Source organism: Erpetoichthys calabaricus, chromosome 1, assembly GCF_900747795.2.
Source record: "Erpetoichthys calabaricus chromosome 1, fErpCal1.3, whole genome shotgun sequence".
Classification (NCBI taxonomy): domain Eukaryota; kingdom Metazoa; phylum Chordata; class Cladistia; order Polypteriformes; family Polypteridae; genus Erpetoichthys; species Erpetoichthys calabaricus.
Window position 1 is genome coordinate 143,692,437 of NC_041394.2, and position 21,396 is coordinate 143,713,832.

The 21,396-nt window shown below is 39.2% G+C and overlaps 2 protein-coding genes across 4 annotated transcripts in view; one reads left to right on the top strand and one right to left on the bottom strand.

The window, feature by feature from the left end:
- recql (RecQ helicase-like) overlaps window positions 1-7,231 on the bottom strand; it is a 73,932-nt gene extending 66,701 nt beyond the window's left edge. For both annotated transcript variants that reach the window (XM_028806682.2, XM_028806690.2), the window contains exon 1: window positions 7,034-7,231. The gene's annotated coding sequence lies outside the window, so the exon portion shown is untranslated. The remainder of the gene's footprint in view (window positions 1-7,033) is intronic.
- A 236-nt stretch (window positions 7,232-7,467) lies between these two features.
- Window positions 7,468-21,396, top strand: part of golt1ba (golgi transport 1Ba) — a 28,912-nt gene continuing 14,983 nt past the window's right edge. Inside the window, exons 1-2 of one of the 2 annotated variants that reach the window (XM_051923599.1) lie at window positions 7,468-7,639; window positions 8,324-8,415. In XM_051923599.1, the coding sequence (XP_051779559.1) occupies window positions 7,615-7,639; window positions 8,324-8,415 (117 nt within the window). In that variant the 5' untranslated portion in view covers window positions 7,468-7,614. The remainder of the gene's footprint in view (window positions 7,640-8,323; window positions 8,416-21,396) is intronic. The other variant, XM_028806715.2, reaches the window with a different exon arrangement.

The window sequence follows — 21,396 nt, forward strand, 5'->3', positions numbered from 1 at the left end:
AAAATAAGGACTTTTGAGATTGTACAAGGGTGAATTTTGGCATTCATAGGGAAAGACAGTCTTAAGGTTTTTTTAAAATGACATAAACCTTTATTAACAGTTTATCACTATAATTATATGATCGCCATCCATTATCCAACCCGCTATATCCTAACTACAGGGTCACGGGGATCTGCTGGAGCCAATCCCAGCCAACACAGGGCGCAAGGCAGGAAACAAACCCCAAGCAGGGCGCCAGCCCAACACAGGGCACACACACACACACACACACACACACACACTGGGGACAATTTAGGATCGCCAATGCACCTAACCTGCATGTTTGGACTGTGGGAGGAAACCAGAGCACCCAGAGGAAACTCACGCAGACACAGGGAGAACATGCAAACTCCACGCAGGGAGGACCCGGGAAGTGAACCTGGGTCTCCTAACTGCGAGGCAGCAGCGCCACTGTGCCACCCTAATAACAATATTTTCCATTAAAATATTACAAAGCAGTACTTACTCGCACTTAAACACGACAGACTGTAAAAAAAAAGAATCGAAAATAAAATCTCACATTTTGATTTTGAATAAATTAACTTAGTTATGGTGAATTAGGATTACAAATAATTAAGGAAAGGAACATCATTTATAATGAACTGTCTACTTGCCAAGAAGATAAAACTGAATTCAAAAGATGAAGTGAAAAAGTCAAGTTGAACAGATATTGACTATTCTCGTCAATATCTGCACTGTTTACTACCAGAAAGTAAAGATTCTGGGAAAAAATTGTGCGCACTACTTCTGCAAATGCTGATTGGTGTACGGCTTTCAAATTTTACCAATATTAAGGATATGGAGATTTTCAAATTTTAGGAGCCAAAATTCCAGACAATTTCAAAATGTTATCATTTCCTCCCATACAGTCCATGGCATGTTAAAAATGAAGACATGTCTGGGAAAATGAGGATGGTTGGCAGCCCTATGTATGAGCCTCTGGAAGGACGACATGTTTTAGCAGCATAAGCAACCATTCCCCTTCCAGGTCGACAGCCTGGGAGAATGCAGGAGACCGAGATGAAAAGGTCAAAGAATGAATGGAGACGAATGGCTAAGATGAAAGGACATAAACAGACCCTCCCTAGTCCAAGAGTTGTTTCAAGGATGATCAAACTGAACTTAAATTATAAAAGAAATAAAATGTCTCCCTGCTGCTCCATTCATGAATAAAGCCATGTTGTCCGTTTCTGCCATTCCATCCAAGGTACATGCCAGACCATATCAGACCAGAGACCATTCACAATACAGTACAGTAGAGTCTCGCTTATCCGACATAAACGGGCCGGCAGAACGTCGGATAAGCGAAAATGTCGGATAATGGGAGGTGTTAAGAAAAAGACAAAGTTAAAAGTCAAACTATGTTATAATTTTACACATTACGAACCTAATAATCATGTTTTACAACAAAACAACAGAAAAAATTAACTGAAAAAATGAACTTAGCAACAAAAAATAGACTACGCAGTTCTTGTTGCCGATTGATGCGTTTTTTTGGTTTTTTTTTGCGGTGGGACGTCAGATAATACGGAATGTCGGATAAGCGAGACTCTACTGTAGTACGCAAGGATATTATTGTCACATTAATTTTACTCTGTTTATATAGCTAAATATACTTTTATTTTATATAAAGATGCTGAAGAAAAACAATAAATTAAACATATTGCCGCCTCCTCCTCTCCTCCCAGCAGCCCCAAATTGAGGTAGTAGGCTTGTTTTATGTAGCTCCGGGAGTACTTCCGGTGTCCCATAAACGTGGTCCAGAAACACTTCTAGGTGAGGTGGGAGCCCGACAAAGTGGGCTCCCCAGACCCTGCAGCACCCCTGGCGGCAATCCTAGAACCCAACAGGGCTGAGCAAACAAACTAATTCCCAGCGTGCCCTGTGGAAATCTGTGCTGCTGTTGCAACCCAGGGAGCTGCCACCTAACAATCTGGGGAAGAAAATGCCCTGTGCATGCTCTCTTCCCCCAGTCCTTCCATTATGAAGGAGTCCCGGCCGAGTTAGGGTCCCAGCCATCTGACACAATATAAAAAAAATATATAACAACCAACCAACCACACCCCAAAACCACCATGTTAAATGAAGGTAGTTCCAACAACATCCTGGGGTCAGAATGATTCATTCATTGGAATATTAGTACAGAGTGAATCATTTCTGTTCCCAAGTTAAAAGCATTAGTCAGGATGATGTAACATGGACAGATTCAGTCAGCATTTCAATGACTGTATAAAAATTTTTAACACAGTTAAAAACATAGTTTTAAATGTAATGTGCTTGCTTTTTTACCATTACTCACTCATTTTCATTCCCGCTCCTGCCTTTTCCACTATGTCCGATTATAACTGGTGAAAACTGTCCAGCATTAAAATAGCATCTGAAATCATAAGTTTAAACTTGTTCTCCAAAGTAAACAAATGCTACGGTACCTAGCATGGCTTGTCATTCTATCCATGCATTTGTTGGGCACAATTAGAAACCATAACTTAATCAATGAACAAAAGTGTAACTTTCTCTCCTGTCTGTTCTGATACTGTATCTAATTGCCTGGAGTTATACATGTAAAAGAAAGGGGACACATTTAACTAGAATAGCAGTCAATCATGACAGTTACTAGGCTTGTAAGAGTACACATACAGTCATGGCCGAAATTATCGGCACCCCTGGAATTTTCCTTGAAAATGCACCATATCTCCCAGAAAATTGCTGCAATTACAAATGTTTTGGTATACACGTGTTTATTTCCTTTATGTGCATTGGAACAACACAAAAAAAACAGAGGAAAAAAAGCCAAATCTGACATTATTTATTTCACACAAAACTCAAAAACCGGGCTGCACAAAATTATTGGCACCCTCTACTTAATATTTGGTTGCACGCCCTTTGGAAAAAAATAACTGAAATCAAGCGCTTCCTATAATCATTAACAAGCTTGTTACACCTCTCAACTGTAATTTCCGACCACTCTTCTTTTGCAAACTGCTCAAGGTTTCTCAGATTTGAAGGGCGCCTTCTCCCAACAGCAATTTTGAGATCTCTCCATAAGTGTTCAATCGGATTTAGATCCGGACTCATTGCTGGCCACTTCAGAACTCTCCAGCGCTTTGTCTTCAACCATTTCTGAGTGCTTTTAGAGGTATGTTTGGGGTCATTGTCCTGCTGGAACACCCATGACCTCTGACGCAGACCCAGCTTTCTGACACTGGGCCCTACATTGCGCCCCAATATCTTTTGGTAGTCTTAAGATTTCATGATGCCTTGCACACAGTCAAGGAATCCAGTGCCAGAGGCAGCAAAACATCCCCAAAACATCTTAGAACCTCCACCATGTTTGACTGTAGGTACTGTGTTCTTTTCTTCGTAGGCCTCATTCCGTTTTCTGTAAACAGTAGAATGATGAGCTTTACCAAAAAGCTCTACCTTGGTCTCATCTGTCCACAAGACATTCGCCCAGAAGGATTTTGGCTTCTTCAAGTACATTTTGGCAAACTCCAGTATGGCTTTTTTATGTTTCTGTGTCAGCAGCGGGGTCCTCCTGGCTCTCCTGCCATAGTGTTTCATTTCGTTCAGATGTCGACGGATGGTTCAAGCTGACACTGTTGCACCCTGAGTCTGCCGAACAGCTTGAATATGTTTTGAAGTTGATTGTGGTTGTTTATCCACCATTCGGACTATCCTTCGTTGCAGTCTTTTATCAATTTTTCTCTTCCGTCCACGTCCAGGGAGATTAGCTACAGTGCCATGTGTTGTGAACTTCTTGATTATGTTGCGCACAGTGGACAAAGGAACATGAAGATCTCTGGAGATGGCCTTGTAGCCTTGAGAGTGCTGATATTTTTCCACAATTTTTGTTCTCAAGTCCTCAAACAATTCTCTGCTCTTCTTTCTGTTCTCCATGCTTAGTGTGGCACACTCAGACACACAAAAGAAAGGTTGAGTCATCTTCTCTCCATTTTAATTGGCTTCAGGTGTGATTGCTATATTGCCAGCACCTGTTCTTGCCACAGGTGAGTTCAAACGAGTATCATATGCTTGAAATAAAACGATTTACCCACAATTTTGAAAGGGTGCCAATAATTTTGTCCGGCCCATTTTTGGAGTTCTGTGTGACAAGATTTGGCTTTTTTTCTCTCTGTTTTTTTGTGTTGTTCCAATGCACATAAAGGAAATAAACATGTATATACAAAAACATTTGTAATTGCAATAATTTTCTGGGAGAAATGGTGCATTTTCTGGGAAAATTCCAGGGGTGCCGATAATTTCAGCCATGACTGTACAAGGGCTGTAGATCGGGTTTGGGGCATTCTGTTAAGATCAACTTAATAGAGTCTAAAAGGGGAAACAGAGCCACATTAGGAACTCACAACTGCAAAACAGTTGTCATACAAGTAGATAACTTGACATGTGGATTATTAGACATAATGAAGACATGTAATTTGACATTGGCTTTTTAGTCAAAGGTTATGTTAAACCTGATGGCTTCAGTTTCTGAGCTTGTTGCATGAATATGTCAATTTAAATGACTAGAAATTGATGGGGATGTCAAATTACCAGACTGCTTGATGGCATTCCAGCACAGTTCACACATCCAAAGACTCATATGCTCATCCCTTTTTCTGACAGCCAATAATGTGCTGCTTGATGAGGCCAGTGCTGTATGAAGAGTTTCCAGGTACAGTAAGTTTAGCCATAATCTTGTCCCTTTTTGTGTTCTTTTTTTCCATTTTGCGGTGGTACTTAATGATTCATCTTAGCTGCATTATATGTATTATGTTTTCGGGTGGGCACCCATTGGCTGTCAGCTCTTATGCTCAAACACCACACCCCTGCGCCTTATGACAAAACCAAGCCTATTAGATTGCTATAGAGTAGATAAAATACACTACACAACACACAAATTTAAGTGAAATATCCTTAAGCACCATAATCACACTCCTCTGATAGTGCCAGTGATTTACACCTTTTTTCACTGCCCAGAAACTGTGTGTCAACAGAAGAATGTACTGTATAAAAAAGCTGAAGCATATCTCATTTCTGCCAAGTGACTGCACAGCAACAATAAACAATCATACTTCACTGCTTGCCCTGTGGTGGGCTGGTGCCCTGCCCAGTATTTGTTCCTGCCTTGTGCCCTGTGTTGGCTGGGATTGGCTCCAGCAGAACCCCAACCCGTTATATCCTAACACAGGGTCACGGATAATGACTCACTGAATAACTTCACTGCTTTGGACGTCTGCTTCCATTTCACTCCTTTTAACTGAAGTGATGCCACTTTTGCAGCATATCAAAGTGTACCAACACGGCAAACTTTAAATGCACAAACATGAAAATAATAGATAACACATTTGGAGTCTAATCTATAACTTCAGTAACAACGGCAAAAATCATATAACAGCACTAGGAAAACAGCAAATATGCACACGGAGAGCCAAGTAATACCCTACTGATTGGGAAGTTTGGTTCCCTGTCTACACCCACAGCTAACAGAACAGGCTTCTGAAACTCACAACAGTGTAATGGAATAATTGAAAAAGTTGCTTCAAAAGACTGAATGAATGGAAAAAGGATAATACAATCCTAAAATCATAGAGAGCAATGGTTCCTTGTATGTTTTCAATTTCCATCATCAAAAAGGCAATACCTTGTTTTACATATGTCGGCCTCTTTTGTTAAGTCTTGTTCAAAAAGTTGTGATACTGTGTCTACTACACCATCAGTGTTGTCCAGGTGTCTCTTAAATCAGATACTTTAAAATTTAACTATTATTACTTGTATGTTATCATTGAGAAACTTTTGCAATACTATTTGTTTCTGTAAAAATGACCTTGACAAGTGCCATTAAATTTTACTGTATGCTACATTTGTGTCTGCTATTCATTTCTTTGAATGTTGGCATGTTTATATTACTTGTTTAAACCCTTTTAGGTCATTTAACTATACATATTTTCCTACACTGAGACCCATGTCCCTGTAACAAAACACGATGCTAATGTCGGGGAAGGGAGTTTGGGCTGACTTAATTGTACCAGAGTAGTGGCTCTGAGTCTAAGGATCTACACTGGTATCTAGAAGATTGCCATCCCATTACTGCCAGAAGGGATCCTACTCTGCTGGTCCCATGAGTAAGGCCCTAAAAATTGTGCTGCACAATTGCTGACCCTGCGCTCTTAATCCCAAAGGTCAGGCAAAAACAATTTCCCCATGGGGATTTACAAAGTACCGGTATATCAGATAAAAAAAAAAATCAATGCTAGTTCTCATTAATTAAACAAATCACAAGGATGCCTCTATAACTACACACCTAAAATTACATCTGCGTAGCAAGTCTTCATCTCTTGTTTTACATAATCCATCATACCACATCTTCACCTAAGTGCCCATCAAAATATCACCTTATTCATCATTAATACCTCAATACAGTGTTGGACAACTTTTTCTCCATTGCCATTCAGGCTTAGCTAAATGTACTTACTTTAAAAAAAAGTACTGTTTGCGTGCATATTGCACACTGTTTCGCGTGTTAATTTGACTTTCCTGTACAATATTAACAGCGCATCTAGTTTCCTACCTGGATCTGTGCTAAATCATAATAAATTCAGATGTTTGAAAAGCACATCATGTTAAGTGTACAGAAATCAAAATTGGCGCTGAAAAAGTGAAAAAAATACAGTATTCCATTTTCTGTGTGATGCACATGTTTGGAACATGCGGTTCGGCTAAAAGGGCCGTAAAATAAATAATTATATAAAAACGAAAGAAAAAAGAGCTCCACACAGGAATGGCAAGCTACCAGGAAATGTACGTAAGAACTGAATAAAAAAGTAAACCCACATTGTGGCATACATTCGTTACAAGCCCACATTAGCTCTTTGGATGAATCGTTTGTTTCACTAAATGTTAACTTGTTTAGAACAACGCGGTAAGTAAATTATAAACAAGTTCCGTTTTTCAGTCTCATATTTCGTAGTATATATATGGAGCATTGTACACTTACCTTGTGAACACCGGCCTATCTCTACTTGAATCATTCAGCCCTTCCCACTTCTCTCTTCTCCTATACGAGACTAGTTCGTTACACTTGACGAAAGGGTCCTTGCGTTGCTATAAACAAATGAAAGCAGAAGGCTGCTTGTTTCTCATTGGCTTTCTATTACAGGCTAGAAACCGCCATTTTGGCTCTCATGACATGAAACAGGCGCTCGTTGAGTAATTTATTGAGTCACTCATATAAGTCAAGATAGCAAAATAAACGTATCCCATTTTCCGAATAATCCAATTTTGCCTCTTATATTGATTTTATAAGATGTTTATTGGCATAAAACATGATAACAGAATTTGTTTAGCGCCAACATGGTGTGCACGCAGACCCAATGGCTTTTCACTTTGATTGGCTCGCCTTTTTCCTCCTCGCAATCCAATTAGCACAAGGCTTACTATGAAGTGGAGGTTTCCGGAAGACGTGGCGGCTGTTGATGTGCAACGCCAGGTTGTCACTGTCAGCTGAAGTCTGTTTGCGGCGTTTTTGGGGAGTTCGTGGGAATTGTGGTTGATATTTTTATTTAGTCAATTGCAACTATGATTTCCTTATCGGATTCTCAAAGTAAGATGTTTTAGGTGCTCTTTCTATGGGTGGGAATTACTTAAATAGTGTGGTGTAAATATGAATGAAGTGGAGGCCTGACCGTGTGATTTATATTTAGCAGCCAGCTGCAAATATACTGTATCAACATTAAGCTCACACCAGCGATCTGGTGGTTTCCTTTAAGTTTACCATTTTTATTTGTACTTACAACTGAGATATTATATTAATAACCCCATAAGCATAATTTAGATTTAATAAAACAAGATAGGAGATGTAGACTTTTGAGTATGTTCCAGTCCAAGTCAATGTAGTTGTTACCAGCTTTGAGTTTTATTTTGTGCTGTTAGAAAAGTATTTATTGTTGTTTCTGAAATGTCACATTTTCTTACAGGTTTAAGTCTTTTAAGACGGTTTATTATTTTGTTTAAAACCGTTAACCCACAGTTTTGCTGCCTTTTCTTTTAACTTACTCTGTAAAGGTAAAAATCAGTTTGTCTTTAAATACCGCAAAGTGTTAGTTACGTAAAATGGGAAGATGAAAAGCCATTGTCCGAATTTAATACACAATTTTTAAGTGGAGTATTTTTGAAGGCAAATGTCTTATCTTTAGATAATAGGGTTACTTGACATGATTTAACACAGTTATTATGAATTCAGCCAGAAGCTTCAGATAGAATTTTGTATATTTATCTTTTCCTACAGAAATTGGAATGGGGCTAACGGGTTTTGGAGTGTTCTTCCTGTTTTTCGGCATGATCCTGTTTTTTGATAAAGCCCTTCTTGCAATAGGAAACGTAAGTTTGTTTTTGTCTTTTTTGAGGTGTGGAGTAAAAGGGGAAATATACATCACTGAAAATATATTATCTCTTAAATATTACATGTAAATTTATTTAACAAAAAGCTTTGAATGAATGAATGAATGAATGGTATGGGTAATATGGGTTGTGGAAGATTGAAAGTGTATATTCATTCAGCTGTAAGTTGTTTTTATTTTTTTTTGTCATTCCTTTTGTTTAGTCAGTCTCTGTAAATATTATTTTTGTTTTCTTGATGGGTCTCATAATCTTTAGAGAAAGTTGAATTCAATAGCTTTCAAAAAAAAAGTGTGATCAGGGGGCCTATTCATGTAGAGCTATATGCAAGGCGTTAAACCGCCCTGGAGAGCCAGTCCATCACAGGGCCTACATCCATATGGAGACAGCTGGGACTCTTCAGTTACCTAAACTTGCATGTCTATGGTGGTATATGGAAGGAAAACAGTTGCAGAAAATTGTAGAATGTGCTAAATTCACACAGGAAGTGTCTGGCACGAGATTCAGTTCAAGAACACGGGATTTGAGATTTTGTAATGCTACCCACTCTGCCACATAAAGTATAAGTAGGAGGAAAACACTCCCTCCGAAGCCCTTTGACTATTTTTTTTTCCAAAGATGCAGAATATTCATATATACTGTGAGCATTATAGAGAGCAAATTTTAACATGTACTGTAATAAAGATTGAACATACTAAATTCACAAGAAACTGTCCAACTTGGGATTAGCTCCAAAGATCCTGGATATGTGGAGCAGCAGCATTACCTTACCCACTGTGTCACCCAAGATGAAAAACACTGAAAAAAATCTCTGCCAAGACCTTTGATTATTTTTTTTTAAAAGAACTAGGAGACTCAATCACAATACAAGGGACATGGTGAGCATCTTCATCATTTCCTGTGATGAAATCTGATTTCAGTTTCTTAAAGATCAGTGCACTAGAAGTATGTCTACTTTGTTTTTTAAATAATATATTTTTAAATTATTTTATTGACTTTGTTTCATCATTAATAGCATAACTTATAGCTCAGTAAGATGTACAGTACTATATCAGACTCACATCAGATAACATTGTGTATGGTCTCTGCTATGAAAGCATTTAGTAAAATGTATCATGCTTTTAGTAAATCTGCACCAGTTGGCACATTTTTTGGTATTTCTATGTAATACATTGTTCCTGGGTCTTTCCCCCAGAACAACCTGAATACTTTGCTGCATTGACTCAACTGAAAGTGCAGCTAATTGGTACTGACCCCTGTTGATTCCAGTGTGTCCCCTATTTGGTCCATAGTATCGAACAGTATGCTTAGAATAGCTCATTCATCGTGCCTGTCTTATACTCGGTGTATACTGGATTAAGTTAATTCACTTTCATGTTCCAGGAGCCATTCTGAGACTTTTCTTGCCTTTGTACTTTAGGTCACTGGGATTACACTTGTTTGTTTTTATGAACAGTCTCCTTTTTAGCTGCAGGACCATGAAACACTAGAGGTTAATTGTCAAATGTGTACAGAGATATAGCCACAAAACATCTACATTAAGTACACAGGTTTATTACATTACTTTAGCCCGCTCTTTCTCAGAATAGTGTACACACACATTCATTTACTTTTCAATTGGATTCAAGTCGGGTGATTGACTGGGACATTCTCGCAGCTTTATTTTCTTTCTCTGAAACCAATTGAGAATTTCCTTGGCAGTGTGTTTGGGATCATTGTCTTACTGAAATGTCCACCCTTTGTTCATCTTCAGCATCCTGGTAGATGATAGCAGATTATTTTCAAGAATGTCCTGGTACATTTCTCCATTCATCCTTCCTTCAATTATATGAAGTCTGGTATGGGGTTTTTGGGGTGATATGCAGTGCAATGACATCCAGAAACTTCAATTTTGGTCACATATGATCAGACTATATTCACCTAGAATTTCCTTGGCTTGTCCAAATGTTTTGCAGCAAACTTTAAATGAGCTTCAACAGGCTTTTTCTTCAGCAGTGTTGTGTGGTGAGTGTGCATAGAGGTCATGGCGATTGAGTGCATTACTTATTGTTTTCTTTTAAACAACTGTACTTGCTAATTCCAGGGGCCTCATGTATAACGGCGTGCGTAGAACTCGCACTATAACATGGCGTAAGCACAAAAGCGGGATTGTGCGTATGCACAGAAAAATCCAGATGCAGGAATCTGTGCGCACGCAGACTTCCATGTTCTTACGCTACATAAATCCCGATCAGCGTGAAAAGTAACGCACATGCACGCACCTTCTGTCCCGCCCCAACTCCTCCCAGAATTACGCCTCTTTGAATATGCAAATCAGTATAAATAGCCTTCTGTGAAAAGAGAATGAGAAAAGCACAGGGGAAAATATAAGAATTTCAGTGAATACCAAGTGGAGGCAAAGGAAAAACGTACTATTTGTTGGTTTAAACAGTGCTATAATCAACAAAAAGGAAGTTGATCGAGTGACATAGTGTCGGAGAAACTCGAAAGCTCAAGTTCACAAAGTCGCACAGTGTCCGAAATAAAAAAGAAATCGCATATCAAATTCGCCGTGAAAAGGCAAGTCATAGCCCACCGTCTTGAGTGTCATTTGAAAGCTTATTAGGGTACAGACAAAAAAAATAGGCACACAGTGGGGAAAAAAGCATGAAATGTCAACTTTAATCTCAAAATGTCCACTTTAATCACGTAGTTTATTTTGCCATTAAAGTAGAACATCATAAACTTTATCTTAAAATCGTTTAATTTACTAGTTTCTCAAATCCCATTGTAACTAAAGTAGCACATTAAATGCTTTGTTCTGTATTTGATCTTCTATGTGTGTGAATCCCTACCTGCTTCTTAAACGGCCTTTCTTTTTCTCCGACAGGACACATAATCCATTACATTCGTGATATTACAGCTCTCTGAATAATTAAAATACTGAGATGTATACATGATATCTTTTTCATGATGATAGGAATGAAAGCATGTTATTAAACATGGGAACACGGTGGCGCAGTGATTGTTCATGTCTCATGCAAGATGCTTGCTGGACCATGCGCGACCTTCGAGGAAATAATTTATTGCAGCAGTACTGTCTCTTTCAAACGTACTAACCTCCAATTCCTGTTCTTACTTTTCTTTCTGTAAATACCCAATCGCCACACAATCAGCTCTGTAGTAGACGTGAAACCATCTGTAAGCTTAGAACGCCGATTCTTCAGAACTTTTAAGGAACATTGAAATATCTTCGTACTACATGTTTAATTATTCTATCCGTCTATTCTTCCATTGTTGCGTCAGCACCAGCAATAATACAGCGCAAGGCAGGAGTTATCCGTGAACTAGCTAGCGCTGCGGCACCGTGTCCTCGCATGTTTAATTATTAACAATACAGATTATTTAAATGAAGTTAAAGTTTTATCTGTATAATATAATCAACATATTTTGCTGCATTTCATCTTAAAAATGATATCGTCATCAATATGTAAATACGCGCTTTATAAAGTGGTGCAAGTTGTGTAATATTATAACTGTATCCCAAGTTTACAGTGAGGTGATTGTACTTATAAGTCCAAACAGTTCTACAAGGAGCACTTGATGGACTGATTTAGTGCATTTATAGTTCTTGGGATGAAACTTTTTCTAAACGGGAAAGTCTCTGAAACGTTTTGCCATGGCTGAGGCAGCGTCTGCTTCATGCTGTGTACCGGTAATTCTCTTTCCGAACAGCTGCTGCTGTGATTCCCCACTCAGATACAGTGATATAAATACTCCGAGTGGTGCAGTGAGAGTAATATGGAAAAAGATGATCTGCTGTGGCAACCCTTAACGGGAGCAGCTGAAAGAAGAACAAGATGCATTGAGAGTAACAACGCTAAAGCAGTTATGGTATTTGGAATACTATGGCTATTCCCTGGACCATTATATTGCTGCATGTTAATTACAATCAGATGCATTACACTAATAAACAATATGCAGTTAGTTTCAGTGTATTTATAAAGCCGCGCCAGGAATGTGGATCTAAGAAAAAAAGGGTGACCACACAGGAACAGTAGCATTGCTTTGACGCTGGGTGCCGCCAGTCTGCAAAACCGAGCAGAGAAATTGCGTACACCAAGGCATGAGGTACAGTGGAAAAGAGCGTGGCTTTATGCCAAGTTTAGGTTTTATACATCGCGATTTGAACGTGGAAACGTTCGTACGCAACATTTCTGTGTGTACGCACCATTTATACATGAGGCCCCAGGTCTTTTTGAAGCTCTCCACGAGTGGTACTTGAGTCTTGGACAACTCTTCTGATTATTCTTTTGACTCCTCTGTCAGAAATCTTGCGAGGAGCACCTGGACGTGGCTGGTTTATGGTGAAATGATGTTCTTTCTACTTGTGGATTATGGCCCCAGTGGTCCTCCTTGGAACATTCAGAAGTTTAGAAATATGTCTGTAACCAATGCCATCAGTATGTTTTGCAACAATAAGGCTGCGAATGTCTTGAGAGAGCTCTTTACTTTTTACCCATCAAAGGAGTGCGCGTCAGGAGCAGAGAATGTCAGAGAGAGAGAGAGAGAGAGAGAAAAAAAAGCAAACAATCAAAAATCAATAGGGCTGTTTGGCTTTTAAGTATGCGAAGCACCGCCGGACAAACCAGCTGCAAGGAAGAGAGCAATGTGAAGGTAGTCTTTCAGCATTTTTTTTAGAGGAGCATCCGTATCCTCTAGACCAGTGCTCCGCAACCTTTTCTCACCTACGACACACCAAAGTTCTTCCTAGAATTCCGCGGCATGTCAAAAGCTAAAATATATAGCAGTGGCGTAGCTGGGGGGCGGTCTGCTCCGAGCGCCAGCTATTTAGGGGCGTCCAAACTACGGTAGTTTCCTTTTTTTTTTTCCTTGAGGAAGCGCAAAAAAAATTTCTTTCAGCTTTTTCACTGCCCCGGACAACATGATCTCCAGCTACGCCACTGATATATAGATATTAATTTAATACACAAATTTTACAATAAATTTTCATTTTTTATTATAAGTATACATACATAACTATACTATATTTACTTTTATGCAATCTTAACAATTATTATAACATAATGACTGATTAATGTGATACCTGCGCTTGTTTCAATGAACACAAAAGTTTTATATTCGGCTCAATATTTGACAGCGCAACCCGAAGTTCTTGGTCAAGATCTTTTAAGCATGACCGCTTATCATTTTTAATTAACACAAGAGTTGTTTGTCTTTTTGGCGTAACTGGGATGGTTTGAATTTAGATGGCGATTTAGTTTACTGGGTGCCATTGCCTCGTTTGATAGCTGATCGCCGCAAATGATGCATTGTGGCTTTGGAGCCGTTTCGTCACCACACCACGAGAATCCATATCGAATGTAGTCATCGTTGTACTTCCTTTTCACAATCTTCTTTGTTTTTTTTTGTTTTTTTTTTTGCAACACTTGTGCTGGGTTCTTCATCATCTGTACGTGAAGACGAATCTCTACGTCGGCTTGAATTGAATCTAGGTGAGGGCACGGAGCACTCTGCCTATCAAAGCATACTACGCAGTTGTCTGGCAACTACATAGGGCCTACGTCATAGGTGCCAGGCGATGGGATTTATTATTTCAGAGAAATGACACATAAAATTATGAAACCTTTAAAAGGCTATTTACGCGAATATTTCATTGCACGTATTCTCGTTATTGTGTTTCTAAGGAGGACCGTTGAAATATTATTTAGTTAGAAAATTGTCTTATTTGACGGCGTCACACCTGTATCGGCTCAAGGCACACCAGTGTGCCGTGGCACACCGGTTGCGGAGCACTGCTCTAGACCAGTGTGCGAACAGCCCCTCTGCTCACACCCACTCCGTCAGGAGCAGAGAATGTCAGAGAGAGTGAGAGAGACAAAGAAAAACAAACAATCAAAAATCAATACGTGCCGTTCAAGCTTTGAAGTATGCGAAGCACCGTGTGGGAAGCATGTCGCTTGACAAAGCCGGAAGGGAGCAATCTATATATATATATATATATATATATATATAATTCACAAAGTCACCGCCAAAGGGGAAGACACCCATGAAAGCACGCACACCAAAACAAGACAACCATGAAAGCACGCAGGAAGAGGCGTGGATTCACTAAGCCGCCGACAAGTAGGAAAGAGCCTCGCCCACCAATTCTATGACCATTGGATACGACGACAACTCACAGAGCCACGCCCACTAACTGGGACGCGACACCTCCGATAAAACGGCATCATTTATGTTCATCTGTTGTATTCTACGCATGGACCTCTGAGCCACCTTGAGTTGGGGGCAGCAAGTCTTTGATAGGCTGCAACAAAATGATGAAAGTACGGGCGCATTTTTTCACACAAGCTGTGTGTGTGTGGGTGGGTGTTAGTTAATTTGTTACTCGAAGGATTTCAAGATTTAATATGCACAGGCGGTAACACTGCAAATGCAGCCCAAACGAACCAAAAATCTTCCACAGTCTCCTTACTGTAAAGCAGCAACACTACCACTGCGTTACAAGACAGAGAATGCAGTTAAAGAATGCACCAGTCTCGATTTTACTTTCACTTCTGTTTGGACAACTGTGTCGTTCAGAAAGTGTTCACCCATCAATACATAATTATGCGACATATGATACGCCGTGAGTTGGCAAGAGCCACGAGTGTTCAGCGGTGTTTCCCAAATTCGGTCCTGCTGAACCCCTGTGGCTGAAGTGTTTTGTTCCAACCAGATTCCTAATCATTAATGCCGGTGAAACTCATCAGGGATAAATCGGTTTTTCAAACACAGTCGTGTAGCAGATTAGCTGGATGTAATAATCCGAGATGAATGCGCACCTCCGCGCTGAGTGAAAACACAATGTATATTGCTGCAACAAAATGATGAAAGAACGGGCGCATTTTTTTCACACAAGCTGAGTGGGTGGGTGTGTGTTAGTTAATTAGTTATTCAAAAGAATTCAAGATTTAATATGCACAAGCGGTAACACTGCAAAAACAGCCCAAACCAGGAAAGACAGCTGGCAAAAAGTCACCAACAAACTAAACGCGTGTACATTGTACTTACTGAAAGCAGCGTTACGGATTTTACAAATGTTCATTTTTTTCCCTCTGCTTAAAAAGCATAGAAAAAGCGGCGTATACTACGCCTCGGGTTGGTTTGCAGCGTGTAAAACAGTTTGTTTGTCGCGGATAATTTGCTATCCACACAAGGAGGAACCAGGAAGCGAACCCACAATCTTCCACTGTCTCCTTACTGCAAAGCAGCCGTACTATGTAGCTGCAAAAAAATAAAAGCAATACGAGTTTTAACAGACGTCATTGAAGTGTATCATAAGTTTCTGTAACGTTAATAAAAATGGCCAGGAAGTGTCACTACAGAGGTGAGTGTTGAATGCTTCGAAGCTTCGATACGATTTCCGACACAATTGCTTCAAACGTGTTGATGCTTCGTGAGGTTTCGGCGTCCTTCCCCTCTCCTCCGGATTTTTCAAATGTTAATTTTTTCCCTGTGCTTAAAAATCATTAAAAACCCAGCCTGATTATGCGGCGTATGGTACGCCGCGGGTTGGCTAGTGTGAAGATAATCTTTCAGCATTTTTAGACGAGTGTCCGTATCGTCTAGGGGTGCAAACAGCCCCACTGCTCACACCCCCTCTGTCAGGAGCAGAGAATGTCAGAGCAAGAGAGAGAGAAAAGTAAACAATCGAAAATCAATACGTGCTGTTTCATCTTTTAAGTATGCGAAGCACCGTGCAGAAAGCATATCACTTGATAAAGCAGCCACATGTAAGCCCAGCAAGGATGGCAGCAATGTGAAGGTAATCTTTCAGCATTTTTTGAGGAGCGGCCGTATCCTCTAGGGGTGCTAATAGCCCCCGTGCTCACAATATATTTCAGGAGTTTTATTTAATACGTAATACGCGCTCTGGTTGGGTAGCTTCTCAGCCATCTGCCAATAGCGTCCCTTGTATGAAATCAACTGGGCAAACCAACTGAGGAAGCATGTACCAGAAATTAAAAGGCCCATTGTCCGCAGAAATCCGCGAACCAGCAAAAAATCCGCGATATATATTTAAATATGTTTACATATAAAATCCACGATAGAGTGAAGCCGCGAAAGTCGAAGCGCGATATAGCGAGGGATTACTGTACAGTATATTATTAGCAGCTGGAGATCCACAAAGGGAGATTAAAGTCTGTTAATGGCGTTTTTGTCTGATAGCCAAGATTCAGCCAGTTCTCTGGCACTTTTATTGCTGGCCTTAAATCTTACTTGTACATTGTCCCAGTTAAACGTATGTCCTGTTGATTTTGTATGTGTTATAGACAGACATTTGTACATAAACCCAGCATATGCAAACTTAAGTAGAACATGTTCATAATAAATAAAACGTTATGACCTGTAACCCAATCCCCCACCCCCCACTCCCCACCCCCAACGAATTGTGCTATATATTGCCTTTGATTCTTGTAAGTCTAAGCATTATCCTCTGATGAAGGCTTCTGGTAGGGGCTGAAAGCTCAGGAATAAAAACTACTTTATGATACATGATTCATTTTCTCCCTTTGTAATCTCCAGCTGCTGATATGCAAACCGTATCACAGACCTTCGCTTCCAACAGTATATTATGTATATACAATATATATTTTGACTTTAAACTTTATAACTAGGCAAAAGGACACTTCGTACTACGAACATTTTTAATCTGTGAAATTAAAGATGTCATCCCATAGCTCTACTGATTGTACAACACATTGTAAATTATTTTCCAAAAGCCACATAAAAATACTTAACCTGATAATGTGCTGGGTCTTTGAACCAGGTTATTTTTTTTTTTCTGTTTTTACCTCCTTTTGACATTTCTTTCCCATTGACATTATTTCCTGGCCAGTCTTTCCCTGACAGGTTTGCTATTCATTAACCATCTGTATTTGTCAGAGATCTGTTCTGCTTAAACATACGGTTTATTGTAAAATTACTTAAGGATATTCCTTCAATACCAAATTCCATTCTCTGGGCACCACAAAGTGGGTGTACTTTTTTGTATATTTTATAAAACTAGGGGGCTTCGCCCCCTGCTCACTTTGCGCGCCAACCCCCATGTTAGGTTTTCCAGACACACTTTTAAGATTTTTTTTTTCTTTGAATTGTTGCCATTTCATTAGTTTCACTTTTATTTCAGAACTTATGTAAAAACAATATTTGGAATCTTTCGAGTCCAAATATGCTGAATCTTTTAAATGAGGTCAGTGAGACATGTGTTTAATGACTTTGTCAGGTTAGAAATAATGAAAACTGGAATTCAAAAGACCCCAAAAAAATGTAGACGCAAAACACATGCAGAGCAAGATACAGAATATGAAAGCAACCAAAAAACAAAAGTGTCAAAAACAAGTAAACATCGCATTAGCGCCAAAAACGAGAAATTATTACTCGGAGAAATAACTAAAAGGCGAATAGAGGTCGAGTATATGGACATAGGTGATATGTCAGAAGTATGTAAATATTGTAAGGCTTTGACTTTTAAGTCAGAGAATTTCAAAAACGTGTTTACCTCACATGCATTTATTGGTTACTTTGCCAAAATAATTATTAACTGATGATGATCTAGATCCTTTGTCTGTGCTGAAATTCCAAACAGAGAAACCTGTCCTGAATTATCTCTAGCCTGCTCTGCTGGTGTTTGTCCCTTTTTGTTTTGTAACCTCTTTATGACGTTTTACTTTGTTTTCTACTCTGACCTCGCTTTGTCCTGCTTTTTTTCCAAAGACACCTGGTCCGTGGTAATTATTTTCCCTTTTTCGAGTATTAATTTCTGTTTGTTTGCACTACTGCGATCTTTACTTTCTTTTTTTATACTTTCTAATTTTGCTACTTTCATATTCTTTAACATTCTCCACATTTGAATCGCGCAAACTTTTTTTTTTTTTGGAGCATTTCGAATTGCTCGTTTCATAATCTGCTCTGCATGTGTATAGCGCCAACGTTTGTGAACGTCTTTATGAAGTTCTACTTTGTCTTTTAATTCTGAGCCCGATTGGACGTGCTTTGTTTCAATTCCACTTGTTACGGGCTAATAATTACTTGCCTTATTTTCTGAATTTGCACCTAGATTATTTTTTTTTCTTTCCAACGCTTTTGAGTCTCTTTTCACCACGCTGATTTCTTCTTCGCTTATTCGTCGATGTTTCATTTATAACGCTTTATATGCGCTGAGACCCTGGATCTGTATGTCCTCAAATCCTTCACAAGACTGAATGTTTTGCTGCCCCATTGTCCTGTTTCATAGATTATAAGTAGGGCATGTCTTGCAAGAATCTCATGTTCTACGTTATCGCGAGATGGTCCCGGGTCAATCTCTTGGCACAATGTCGCACCGTGGCAGGTCTTTCATCTCGCGGGTCTTTTAAATGTCTTCCGAGAAGATCACGTATTGCCACTTTTGCTTTCCAGGACAGGATTTCTTTTTATAATAGAGAGATATGTAGTTATTACATTTCACTCTAGTCTTGTGACTTTCCTTTGCTGTTATGTGACCCAGTTTCAAGTTTAACACTAGAATCCCTGATGCTGACGAAAAAAGTCATAATGCCGGGCCACCTTAAATTCCTTTGCACCTTTCCATTAACATCTTTGTTTTGCAAATGTGTAAATCAGCACAAGCAGCAAGCAGCCTGCTATCCCATTCCCCACCAACTCAGCTAAAGTCAGTTTCAAAGTTCTCCCAGTTCAAGTCTGTTTATCTGGCTGTGAAGTACCATGAATTGTATAGAGTAAATATATCATTATTTGGAATACATACAATTCATATGTGTTCCGTGTCTACAACAAACTGGGTAAATGTAGGATGGCAAGAAATGTTGAACACATAACTAAAACAGAAACTTTTTCACATTCTACTAATAATTGGGAAAATGCTGATGTGAACTGTATAATGTGTGAAGACTGAAGTCCAAATATCAAATAAACAATTTTGTTAAAGGTATAACAAAGTAAGTGTGCTTTTATTCAAGAATTTAACCAAAGAAAAAGAAATTATTCAATGTACATGTTGCTGTCAATGAATAAAAACTGAAGCCCAACAATTAAATGACAGAAAGTTGACATATCTGCTTGGCTGGTGTAGATAAGAGCAGCTGCTACGTAAGCAAAAGGTTGCTATTTATTATTATTATAACATAATAAAATCATACGTTTGATTCGAGTCTGAAACACCCATGGTAAATTTTTACTACTTGTAAAAGTTAGCGTTTTTTTTGTTTTTTTTTAATTCAGTTGTATTCTCTCAGTCACATTCACGTGGTACAATGAACTTGCCTCTCCCTCTCTGAGTTGATGGCATTTATCGCCATTCTTTTCACAAGAGCAGCGATGACCACAGTTGGTGCTGTGGTTGATGCCTACTCAGAACTATTTGTTGTACCAGCAGTCAAAGATACAATGCACTGTGACCACTATCAGACTATCATGCGGAATTTGCGCTTTGACAACAAAGACAACCATACAGAATGTATGAAAAACAACAGATTTGCTGTGATCTCGGACATGTGGCAGCGTTTTGTTGAGAACTGTGTTTTGAGTTACAACCCAGGGCAATGTAACTGTTGATGAGTAACTGATTCCAACCAATGTCCATTGTCCTTTCTTGCAATACATCTCAACCAAGCCTGACAAATTTGGAGACAAAGCACATGTGCTGTGCAACTCTTTAATTAAGAAAAGATCCCAGTTGTCCCACGGTAGAAAGACTTTCTGAGACTGTGGTCATAAAGCTTATGGAGCCATTTCTGGACAAAGGCAGAATCATAACAACAGACAACTACTTCATGGTGCTAGACAACTACTTCATGGTGCTTCTTAGAACTTCCACCTACAGCTAAAGTCCTTTCAATATGCGATCAATTCTCCACGCTAGTGTTTAGATCTGGCAGTGCCATGCTGACGGTGTATGTGCCCAAAACGAAGTCGCTTGTCTGCATTCTCAGGACAGTTCACCATAATGTGGAGATTGGGTAAGATCAGAAAAAAACATGTTAAAATGATAACTCATGTTCAAATGACATAGCGTTTTTCAAATAGTGACATTTTCATGTATGAATGTGTGTGTGCGTGCTTGAGAGTGGCAGAGACAGATTTTTTTGTCATTCAAGTGGTTTCTGGAATGTAAAAAAGACTTTCGCAAAGGTATAACTAAACAAGTGTGCTTTTATTCAAGAATAAAACAGAATAACAAAAAATTCAAGTGACAACAAGATACCAAGAAGACATTATTCACCAGCATTTGTGTTTATGCTTATATTGCTTCAGTGATATCTTTTACAGGTAGCAAAAATTTACTACGGGTGTTACAAAATCAAATCAAATGTATATTTTTATTATAGTAGTAGTAGTAATAATAGCAGCAGCTCACTACTCAAAACGAGGAGAGTACAGGCTTGAACCCACAACCTTTTGCTTACATGGCAGCAGCTCTTACATCTACACCAGGCAAGCATTTCTTTTTGCTTGTTATATTCTTGAATAAAACGCATTTATTTTGTTATTAAACGCTTTCAAAAAAAGTATATTTGGTCTTCACTGTTCACACATTATACACTTCACGTCAGCATTTTGCCAATTATTATTAGAACTAGGGGTGGGCGATATGACCAAAATTCTATATCACGGTATTTTTCTAAATTATCCCGGTTTCACGGTTGTAGCAGTGCTACTGAATAAGAACTGCATCTCCCAGCAGTCCTGTGAGGGGCTGCTGGGGTCAAAGGTGGTCAAAGGAGGTTAAAAGAAGGGCAGAGGGCAAAAGGAAAAAAAAGTTGTTTTGTTGTGGTACGTGGTATGTTGCATTTCTCTGTCGTTCCGTCTGCTGTTTAACTGAGCCATATTTAATCATTGTGTCCTGGACTGTATTCATTTGTTGGGTTCTGGTTCGTCTGTCTACCTGTGTTCTGAGGTCTGCGTTTGGATTTCATTTGC